The sequence below is a fragment of the Crinia signifera genome, chromosome 4 (assembly GCF_055691185.1).
Source record: "Crinia signifera chromosome 4, ASM5569118v1, whole genome shotgun sequence".
NCBI lineage: Eukaryota > Metazoa > Chordata > Amphibia > Anura > Myobatrachidae > Crinia > Crinia signifera.
The window spans coordinates 116,577,992-116,590,510 of NC_139220.1; the positions used below are offsets into that span (position 1 = coordinate 116,577,992).

Below are 12,519 nucleotides of genomic sequence, written 5' to 3' on the forward strand. Positions count from 1 at the left end.
AGCTATTTCAAGAAGAGCTTGATTTAATGTGTTTTATTTATTTCTTGTTACACAGCGGCACTTACAAGAGGTTCTGGAATCCTGGCTTAGAGTTCAGATGGCATGGCTATATCTTGAACCAATATTTGGGTCAGAAGATATCCGCAATCAAATACCAGTGGAAGGAAACAAATTTGAAATCGTTGATACAACCTGGTAAGTTACCCAATGATTTACAGTGATGACCGTCCATGTATATGACCAGCACAGCAAGTATATATTTCAAAAAATATGTCAAAATTAAGCCTATAAATTGCCAAATAAACTAAATGTAACCAGTAAGATCATGTAGGGATGTTATCGAACACTGATCAATATGCAATAAATTGTAGTGACCAATCAGATATTTGCTTTCATTTTCTGTCTTGCACTAGATTGATCAAAATAGATATCGGATGTATCCAATGGGACATTGTACTGATGCACAAAGTCCTCTTGAACCAAAGAGATTAACCCTTTCAGTGCCAACATCTCTGTGAGAGCTGTGCAAATATCTGATAAAAATGCCAGCGACGCTCACATTTGTTATATAAATTCAAATAAAAAAATATTGTGTAAAAAAAAAAATTATATCTCCTATATAAGTAAACATTTCAGAGCATTATGATGAATAAGAAGGTTTTCATGGCAATTTTCACACCAATTTTGACAAATTAACTGTGTTAATGAAGGATGAATTTATGTTATTATTTCAGATTTACCCTTTTTAACAAGTTAAAGCATGGGTGCTTATTTATCAATCAGCAGTTGCTTATGTGTAATCCTGTGTCATTAATGTTTTATGTTGTCATATTCATATATACCATTCTCAAGGTTTTAAGGATATTCAGTGCTTGATCACAGATTATTAAGTCAAGTTTATAGTAATTAAGTCACCTGTAGAGTACTGCTCCTGAAAAGTTTGGGCCATGGTGTGGATCCAGAAAAAGATGACGGGGGGTGGGGGGAATACTGTAATCATGGGTAGCATGGCCGGGGGGTGGGGGGTGGGGAGGGATTGTTGTAACATGTTCAAATGACACTGAAATGTCAGGCCATTTAAAATATATATTAATTTATATATTTATTTCAGGGAGAGAGACACACCGGGTGGTATTAATGGGGTACAGAGAAGCAAACACAGGGCCTGAGATCCCTGTGCAACCTACTGAGCTTGTAGCATTTGTGTGGTGTGCCTGACCAGACTCCTAATGGCCAGTGAGGAGGCCCTGGGAGGAGGAAAGGAGTAAACAACCAAGAGACAGGGCCGGCGCTACCCACTCAGCAGCTCCTGCAAAGCAGGGAGGCACCATGATGAAAAGGTGCTGTCTCCCTCCCTGCTCTGCTAAAGCTGCCTCAGCCCTCACTGTCACTGCCTCCTGCACGCCGCCCACAGCGCCTGTCTGACAGTGGGTGGCAGTATGGAGAGGCTGAGCAGCTCCCTGCACCGCACACACACTTTCCTCCTCCTGCGACCTGCCCCCTCTTCCTCACGGACACTTGTGCTGAGGCATGTAGCGCTGTCTGTGAATGCCTGGATGACATGTCATGTCCGGATCCACCCCCTACCCATTGCTCCCTGCGCCTGTCAGCTGTCAATCAAATGACGAACAGGCAGCAGCGCCGCCTCCCCTTCCTTCCCTCTTCTCAGAGTGCTGTGCCAGTGCCACTGCCTGTCCTCAACACTCCGCCCCCTCTATCTCCTCCCCTCTTCTTCCATCTCCTCCTTCTCTCCCCATCCTTTCCCCCTCAGTCACGAGAGGGGTGTAATGGCATCCCCAGCGTCCTGCCTACGCATATAGAAGATGAGGGACTGCACAAGAGATAAACAGCAAAAGAACAGTGAGTCTTTTATTATACATGTTTATAACAAATTTTTTAATAATTGTAGATTTTTTATATTAATTTAGACACTTTTTAAATAATGGGCTGAGTTATGTGCCTAAAGGTGGCCATACACGCTGCAGTTGGGCATCGCATCGCACAGTACAAAAAGTATTTGCTGCACATACTATTTGTACTGCTTTTGGATCGCATCGCACACACATTGCATGCATGGCATGTATGGGCAACTTTAGTGCCTGCAACATTTTTCGGACACAGCACTGAGATGGTGTATGCATACATGTACATGCACCCGAGATCCTCCATAGGATTGCATGTTGCATACACTCCCACAATCGGGCTGCAGCTTGTTGCAATGGCAATGTGAAAGGGCGCAAAATGTATGGTTTGCAGGAGGGAGCCGGACACCCTAGCACCGGCCCTGCCAAGAGAGGTGGGGCAGCCTGCACCTGGCACTGCAAAGTGGTGCACTCTCACCTTGGGGGTTATTCTGGTTGGTTTGCAAAGGCAAACTCCTTTTATTATGGAAAAAAAGCATGTGCAGAGAGAGTAACATTTGGGTGAGTTATTTTGTATCTGTGCAGAGTGAATACTGGCTGCTTTATTCTTACCGTGCAATTTACATTTCAGTTTGAACAAACCCCACCCAAATGTACTGCTCCCTGCACATGTTACATCAGCCCCACCTGCAGTGCATATGGTTTTGTCCATTAAAAACTAATTAGAAATACCCCCCCCCCCTATCTGTATAGCAGACACCAACCTCCACAAAGTTAACCTTTTGCATCTCTTCTGCTCCTCATTTCTGTCCAACCATACATTTCTTTCCCTACTACATATGCTGCTTTATATATACGCCCATACACTGCCTCCCACATACCTCTCTCCTATATACATCCATTCATATTTACATCAATATACTGACAAATGTACTTCCCCCTCCCCCACTAAGACTACTAAAAACTTCTGTGGGGAGTTAATCCAGAAGACAACTACTCAACAAATGGCAGCTTAAGACTGGGCTACTTGGTGCTCTTGCTCCCTCCCAGGTGGTGATGCTGCTGGTCTGTATGTGGTTGTTGCTGCTGCTGCTGGTCGGGGCTCTTTGACCCCTCTGTTACTGCTCATTCTGCTGGTTGGAAAAAGGGGTACTGCCGCTGCTGCTGGAGGGAGAAGGGGCAGTGTCCCCTGTTACTGCTGCTGGTTGGGGAAGGGGGCAGTGAACCCTGTATCTTCCTCTGCTGCTGGTTGGGGAAGGGGGGAAAGTGTCCCCTGTTACTGCCACTGCTGATGCTCTACAATGATCTCAGTCCCATTCCATTTACAACTGAGTGGGTGCATCTGAGCAGCAATGGGGTATTGGCATATAGAAAATATTAGCTATGCACAAGTTTTGGGTGTGTTGAGGGAATTGCAGGCTATTAATAAGAGGACATACAGTATGTTGAAATTGGCCTGACCTTATTCAGAACTGAAAAGTGTGCAGACGGTGTCAATGACTGCTTTCTCTGGCGGATTTATGGGTCAGTGCATTCTGGTAAATGTTCCACTACAGGTGGAAATCTGCATCTAATTCCAAACATGGAATTTAGCATCAATTGCGACTGCATTATGTACAACTTTAAATCAGACCCTTTGTGCCAGTAGGTAAAGTTCACCCTTCACTGAGAACACTGTGACAATTAGAGATCGATTTGCATTTTATGTTTGACTTATTTCTTTTTCTTTAGTGACATTTTTGCTTTGCTCTTTTTATACCTTTTTTTGTTCTAAATCCTCCTTCATTTCATAATTATTCTGTTTCTACTGATGCTTGCAAAAGACATCATACGCCAAAGTCATTAATTTTCTGTTAGAAGACCTTCTTTATGTAGAGAGGCTTTGAAGTCTGGAATTTTAAGCAGCTGACTTTATTGTAGTCCATATTTGTATCAGCCAGCATTTAATAAAATTTTCAAGAAATAATTTGCATGTGGCACTTTTCACCTTATGACTTCTAAGTGGTAGGAAATAAATCTACAGATGAGAAATAATAATTGGTTTTCTCAGAGCTTCTGTTTCAATATAAAAAGGACATTCACCATAGAGTTAGGGTGGATAATTTACATACAACTTTCTTTGATATGACAAGCAATGTTTACTACTATTAACAAATTTACACTGTATAGATAAGGAGTAATTGATGTCATGTGACTGCTTCCACACATTCGCCATCTGGTTATATTATATACTGCACATGCATTTGCAACGGAACATTGCATCTTTTGGGGGAGTATAAATGTTTGCTCTGAATCATTGTGTTGGTCTAGACCAGGGATGGGCAATAAGTTGCCCTCAAGCTGTTGATGAACTACACATCCTAGCATGCCTTGCATCAGTTGCAGCTTAGCTAAATAGCAAAACTAAGGCAAGGCATGGTGGGATGTGTAGTTCATCAACAGCTGGAGAGCCGCTTATTGATGACATACACTGTAGTGTTTTTACTGTATGCATAGGTTTCTAGTTAAATTATTACTGTCGTTTACTAAAACTTTGATTTTTTTGCATTGAGTACAGTATATTAAAATAAGATACAGGGAGAGTCATTAAGTGGTTACTGTAATCCCTGATATACTGGATAACAAGTACTGTACATACTGTAATATCATTTTTGTCAGTGGTTTTTGCCTAGTTAATTGATAGCACAGTTAATATTTGATTTACCAAATTAAATTAATACCAGTAGGCCACACAAAGTACAGTATGTGGACTGAGGAAAGGCTCCGTACAAGCATTGGCAGCGGTGAAACATGTACAGCCATAATACGAAATTCATTATTTTTGGAAAAACAATATATCAATTCATAACTGCAATGCACTAATGCTTTTTATACTGACAGATCATATAATAATAGATTAGGCTGATATGGCTGTAGTAAAAATAGGAATGAACTGTCTTTCTCTATAAACAGAAAAGAGCAGCCTTTGATAAAAATCCTATGGTAGTTCTCCATCAGGTAATATTAATTGATTAAGGTGTTTTATGAAGCTGACCCCTACAGGGCAACCAAGAAAAGTAATAGGTTTCCTAGTATATGCTAAAGAAAGTGCTAAAAAAATAATTAAGATTCAAATAAGTCTTTGAAGGGTTAGTAACCTGAAGCCAGAATGAGTGTCATTAATGCTAGCTCTTCTTTTCACGTTTTTAATTAGAAGTATTTAAATATTATACCTTCGTTGTAGAAAAATAATTGTATTTAATGTACCAAAAGGATCAGTCCACCTTTAGACTTTTCCATTTCATGGGTTCAGATTCAAAATGTAAAGGGTCTATTTATAAAACATAAACTTTACTCAGCTTGTAGTGGTTTGCAATGTGCAGTTGATAGTGTTCATCACTTTTCTGAAGCCACATGGTAAATGGAGTGGTTGTAGTGAGTCCCAGCCTATTGCTGGGAACACATTAGACAATATTTTGGCTTAATTGCATTTGTTGTATGTTGTTCCTTGCATCATCACATCTGCCTTGTTTATCTATCCTAGTAGACCTGAAAACATGGTTTGTTCCCAACAACCGATAATAAATGACAATAATAATTCACCATGCAGTTTCTTTTAAAGTAAAAAAAGAACATACCCAGGTCAACCGACATAGCTTCAACAGGAAGATATGGGGGTGGGGATCCAACATACTTTACATAGAGTACTTCATTCAGCATAGTGTGTATGCCAAGCTGCTCACAGCAGCTTGTCATATGCGATCCTTAGTAATGCATGCAGGATGAGGTGAAAACCACATCCTGAGAGCATTTGTGATTGCTAAAACTGCAATGTGATTGCAGGACCTGGTGCATTTGGTTCGGATTAGGGCACCTTGGGGCAGATGTATTAACCCTTAACAATAGATAAATGCAAGGGTGATAAGGAGAGATAAATGTCCAGCCAATCACCTGCTAACGGCCATGTTACAGGTTGTGTTTGAAAAAAGGGGCTGATTGGCTGGAAATGTATCTCTCTTTATCACCCTTACATTTATCTCTTGTTAAGGCTTAATACGTCTTCCCCCTTATTTCTTATTTATTCAGTCTTTAACTGATGTACTGTAGGGATGACTTCAATTGAGAATTTTGAGCAGCAAGTACCAACCAATCAGGTCTTTACTGTAATCTTGCAACACAACCTGTAAAATGAAATACTGTATAGAAGCTATCTAGATTTGATAAATCTCCCCATTGTGTCATAATAATGGTTCTTTAGTTAAATCTTGATGCATGACTCAATTCTATAATCTGAGATGATGTTTCCTGACAGACTTCATTCATGCCACTTTCTGGTGGCATTGACTCTAAAGCTGAAGAAGCATAATGAGCTGCTACTCAAATGGTGTTCAGTTCTACTGTGTAGTTTGGCAGCATAATGTTACAAATAGAATAACTACATTAGGATGAAGACAATACATCAGATGTTTCCCTTTGCAATAATGATACACATTCATTTGCATTCAAGTGTAATGTTTACAATGAAATATTTAGATCCAGTACAGTAAATATGGAATTATTTTAAACAGAGTTTCATTGGGAATGAGAATTGATGGTTAGATAATATAGCTTCACTCAATTATAGAGTGGGATGGGGGTCTTCTGTGAAGCAGACTAAGGGACTGTCTGTTGGGAAATACATTTTTATTTAAAATAAATTCAATTTTACGATAGTTTCCTTTAACATCCATCATGTTATGGTTAAAGCATCATAAACTTAATTTGATGGGGATGTAGTCAAAAGGTCTACATCCCTTTCAAAGGAGTTTAGGGATAGGTAGTGTGGGGAAAAGGGCAAGTGTTTAAGGTTAAGAATAGGGATTAGGGTAATGCAGGCATGTCCAACATTGGCCCTCCAGATGCTGTGAAACTAAACATCCCAGCATGCTTTGCCACAGTTTTGCTATTAGAGAATACAAAGACTATTGCAAAGCATGCTGGGATGTGGGAACATCTGGAGGGCCAACGTTGGACATGCCTGGGGTAATGGATATCAGATAAATACTTGCTGTAATGCAGGAGGACTGAAGGTTTGGCCCTAAAGTCACATGACCACTGGGACCCTTGTGGGGCCACCAGGGAGTATATATATCAACATTCAAACATATCCACATTTCATCAGTATATGATGGATGTCAATACTATTACTGTCAAGATATCCTACACAACCCCACTTTGGAGGCCTTTTATTTTATTAACCTTCGCTCAAACAACATATTTATTGCTATATGGTCTGACCATTACTTGGATGAAGCCTTGGATTTCCAACACTTAAATACCTTCATTAATTAGTGATTAAATAGTAACAATGATAAATCTGTTTTATACGATAGTGTCTGATCGGGGCTCACATCAATTTAAATATTAATATAAGTTATAATAAAGCAGAAGAACATTGTATATTTATAGATGTGCTTGTTTTGGTGTTAATCACACATTAGCTAAAGTGTATAAATAATTTACCTACAAACATTACCGCATGTGGACAGCATGAGTATAATTTCTGTAATTACAGACACCTCTGCACTACCCTAGTTGCTCTTGAACAACATCATTGTAATGATGCATGGTAATTAAATCACTTCCGTCTCAGCTAAGGTAGGGATTACCAAGAACTATGCAAGGATTGCAAAGACTGAGAATACATCCCACATAAACATACTCACAAATAAGTAATTTATACATAAAATAACCAATAAAAACAATTTACGTTAGTATTTATTATGGATAAAGAAACTATGATGTATTTATTGCCTGGCTTATCCAACACTCCATACCGTAATACATGTCCTGTCATTCATTCTTTTAGTGAATACCATTTTTAGATAATGCTAGTTTATAATGAGCAACATTGGGTAACATTGGTAACTCATGGTGCCCTATTGGGCCTGATATTGCAGAGCAGATGGTGCCAAAGCAACTTCCTTTCCATATATTAATCAAATCAATCAAGCATTTTGACATGGTACAGAAGTTATTGCTGTCCGTATCGGACAAGTAGGAATAACATGAACAAATCTGCAGAATCAAACTTTTGTATTATTTAGAATGTTTGAAAATTATATTTATCTGAAGATCATATTGTTGAAGGTAGTAGTCAAGTACCATGCTCAAAACCAAAAGCAAATCACTTCACACAGCGCAAATCAGTGTGTCAATAATTTTTCAAGACAGCAATACAACAACACGTTAGTATGCCTCCTAATGCTGACTGCGCACCAACAATCTCCTCACCATTGTGATTCAACCCCTGATATGAGTGCCCATTGTAGGAAAGGTGACCAAAGCATGCTTGAATGAGATTCACTGAACTACCTATGATGCACTTGCCATGATTGGTCTTATCCTCATCTAGCAAACTCAGGCTGACTCTCCAAGGCAGTCCCATGAGCAGTACCACTGGACCTGGATGTGCAGTTGTGGAAATGCACAGTTCATTGAGGTTTGATCACATCCAAGCTCAATTTGGCCATCAAGATTCAATGATACTGGAATAGGTTACACTGCAAGGTTAAATCCTTGACATACAGATACAATCTAATTTGAACAGTTATGCGTATGACTAAACTGGATTCTGAGTTCTATTAAGTTAAAATCACATAAAAGTTTTTCTTTAATGAAAGAAGACTAAATTGTTTCTCAACTCCCCAATTATTTTGATCACCTCCTCATTTTAAGCAGTCTGCTTTCTTTGTAACTGATGTGTTCATTGATACTTTGTCACTGTCACTGAGATTATGAAGAGTGACTCCAAAAGTATAGTAGATACTGTAACTGAAATAAACTAAAAAAAAAAATATTTTGGAAACAAATAAGTAATATTATATAAACATATACTCTGATGTGCAATTGTCTACATATCCTACACAATGGCCCTAATTCATGCCCAGTTGTAGACTACCAAAAATCGCTATTATGTCATTTTTGGTAATCTGCATTATCCCTTAAACTGCAGTCACATTCAGGAAAATGCAGAAGTAAATTAGCATATCTATCTGTATTTGCATATAAATCCACGTTGCATATAAAACCTACAATAAGAAATTAGACCACTATTATGATGCTAATTTGTAGTGTAAACTCAATGTATTGTATTAGTCTGTTGCATATTTGAAATATGTTGTCCAATTAGGAAATACACATTTTTTGCCTCCAAATTTTGACTTCCATTCATACTATTAATTTTGTTTTTCCAAAAATGCTTTAAAAGTTATTGAGTTCCAGATATTGGGACAAATATATTCAGCCTTAAAAAGAGATAAACATGAAGGTAATAAAGAGTGAGAAATGTCCAGTCAATAAGCTCCTAAATGGTCTTGTTATAGGCTGGGTTTTAAAATGGCAGTTATGACTTTTTTGACTGCATTTTTTTCACTCTTTATCACACTCATGTTGATCTCTTATTAAGGCTTAATACATCTGAGCCAATGTCTTGTAGGCCTCCTTATTCAGTGATATGTCTTGTTATAATTTAATGCTCAGAATTGGGTTGCATAAATGTCAACAGTATTGTATTCTGTACATGTGATACAAATATGCTCCAGTTTACATCTGATATTACACCTTCTCACTATTGCGTAGTGATGTATATAAAATAAATACATAGTATGGTGATGGAGAAAATATTTAATCATGTTATCTATATTATCAATACTCTAGACATGCCATAATATATCAATGGACCTTCTTTCCAGATATTTACAGTCTTATTTGGTTTTCATTGGCATCATTATTGACTAGAGTCCTCCTAATGAGTTCTCTCGTTTGCCAAGAAAAAAAAAAAACAGTAAGCGTGTTGATTTATTGAACTGGTTAAAGCAAATAATAGAAAAAGATCAGCACTGCGAGCTAATGTACTGACAAAACTCAGTCATAATTAGACGGACAAAAGACTTTCTTGTCCAATGTAGTTACAATTAAAAAGCACCTCACCCAAACTATATTAGAGAAAAATGCATTCAACCTCAGTAGAATTACTGGCTAGCACTTTCTATTTATCTGAAGCTTAAAGAGCAGCTGCCTTTTGTAACCGCAATGAATGTGGCAATGTTAGTTAAAGGTATGGAAAAAGAAAAAACTCACCCCTTGTTTTGTAATAAGGGGATTTTCAATTTTAAAAAGAGAGAGCCTGTTGTGTGAAGTATGGTTATTACAGTCAGTATACTCTATCTTGCCCACCAGGAGGCTAATAATGAGGGAGTCTGTGAAGGAGGCCAAAGCCATGAGGGTTATCTCACAGCCCCAGATGCTGGATAAGTTGAAGGAAGCAGAATTGCTGTTGGATGACATTCAGAAAGGCCTGAATGATTATTTGGAGAAGAAAAGGCTATTCTTCCCAAGGTAAACAGTCTATTTCTTCCATCCGCCAGCCATCATTGTCTTAAGTATGTTTATTTTATTGTCACTTTTATTTTGTCTTTTTAAAACCCTATCAGGTTTTTCTTCCTGTCCAATGATGAGCTGCTGGAAATCCTCTCTGAGACACAAGATCCACTCAGAGTGCAGCCGCACCTTAAGAAATGCTTTGAAGGCATTGCAAAACTCACATTTAATATGAAGAAAGAAATTACTCACATGGAGTCTGCAGAGAATGAAAAAGTAGAGCTCGTGCTGAGAATAATTCCAGCGAATGCCAAGGGGCTAGTTGAGAAATGGCTTCATGAGGTGAATATGCTTAGTCTTTGCTAAGGATTTACTTGAATGCAGTATAACTTTTCTTAGATTATGATTACACGGCCATTTTGTTAATGGTTATGTCATGTTGTATTGTTGTTTGTGGCACTTACATTGTCATAACACAGCAAGAAGTGACAGAAAAACAGATTTAACCATAGACAGAATATAATAATCAGGGGCTTGGTGAGACTAGTTCTCATACAAAATTGAACTCCCTGCAACCTTGTTCCAGAGACTAAATCATTGCTTAGCATCATGGTTTAGTAAATGGTTGGATATACAGTATATGTAGTGAATAAAGCCATTATTTCCACAATTTTTAAAGGTAAACACACTATACATGGATTACAGTCTAAATAAAAAAGGTGCATTACATACATGTAACTCATAACTATCAATATCTGGCCTATTGATTTAAAGGTTGTCTCAATAATTGGGTAAATGATACAATCTAGCACATACAGGCTCTTTTAATTGTAGCACTGCCTCAGTGTTCTGTGTATAACTCCACTACATGTCTTACATCACACAAACATATTCCAGAAGGATGCAAGGATGCATTTATTATACGTGAGGTTCCCAAACTTTTTAGATTCAAGGCACCCAATAGTATCCGAATTTTATCTATGGCACCCCACGGCCAAAATTTTGTTATGGAGAAATTAAATAAATTGAATATTAAATGAATTAATTTGTGTTTATATAACATCTTTAGGTTTATTTATGTAGTGAAGGACCAGATTTGCTTCTGTTTGTACAAATAATTTATGATTGGCAGCCACAAGCACTGGTTTTGCCCATCACCTTCTCAATAATAAATTTGAATTGGTCTTGGACCACTAACCTGAGGCACACCTGCAAGGGTCCGGAGGCACCCCAGGGTGCCACGGCACACAGTTTGGGAACCACTGCATTATATGCTTGGGCACAGATGTATCAATAGTTGCAATATATTTGTGGCTATTGTCACAGTTATAACTGCATTCTCAGCATTTTAGATCACTGGAATGCATCATCCAATCCTTGCCAGGTCAGCTCCCTAATATACCATAATGTACTGTACATTAGTTGTGAACAGGTTTCTTACCGAGCAGTTGTAATGTGCATGCACAACCATAGGGCCTTCAGATCTCTCTCCATCAAATATTTAAGGCGTTGAGGCCAAGCTATGGAAATCTAAAATGATATCGATTACTGCTGAAAACAGCATTTATCTCTGAATCACTTTGATACACATCACGGTGGAATGCATAATTGCCTTAAGACCAAATTCAACCAATCCAGTACAATATCTTTTGTCAATTCCTTGGTATTTTACAGGCAAGTCTATCTCTCTAAATATGCACAATAATGTAATATATATTATTTAATATTATAATATATTTACATTGACTTTATTTTATACTGTATTACTTAGTTTGGAGTCTCCCGTCTTTATAACATTATCAAATTGATATTGCTTCACTCATATCAAACTATTGGCATATATAGCATGAGTTTGCTAAGTATATATCTTACCAGTTTAGTTTTTTTACATTGTCAGTGCATGAAGAGCAAAGTACAGCATGACTGACAGCACTTCTGCATCATAGAGTAGGTCCTGACAGTCACGTGAGGTTGAGTTATATCATCGGTTTAGTTTCACTTCCTATAGTTACACATGTTCATCCTATGTCAAGCATAGTATATGTTAAAATATGTTTAACATGGGGAAAGGGTAACTATCTATTTTTTTTATCCGATCTGTTTTGTTTGACGCACCCCCTTCTCTCTTTATGCAGTGTTCCTGTACTGTAAGAATTGTGCGTATGATATATATATATATATATATATATATATATATATATATATATATATATATATGATTTTCAAAGCTTATTCAGGCTGATATTTCAAAAAAGTAATAGAAGCTGATGTACCTATATACATACTCTATACTCAATAAGTGTTCCCATCAGTTTTG

At 37.8% G+C, this 12,519-nt stretch overlaps 1 protein-coding gene across 1 annotated transcript in view; it reads left to right on the forward strand.

Moving 5' to 3' along the window:
* Window positions 1–12,519, forward strand: part of LOC146074345 (dynein axonemal heavy chain 3-like) — a 1,013,923-nt gene that overhangs the window by 237,055 nt on the left and 764,349 nt on the right. The window contains 3 exon segments of the mRNA XM_083182299.1: window positions 56–195; window positions 10,062–10,220; window positions 10,316–10,544. Of these exon segments, the coding sequence (XP_083038425.1) occupies window positions 56–195; window positions 10,062–10,220; window positions 10,316–10,544 (528 nt within the window).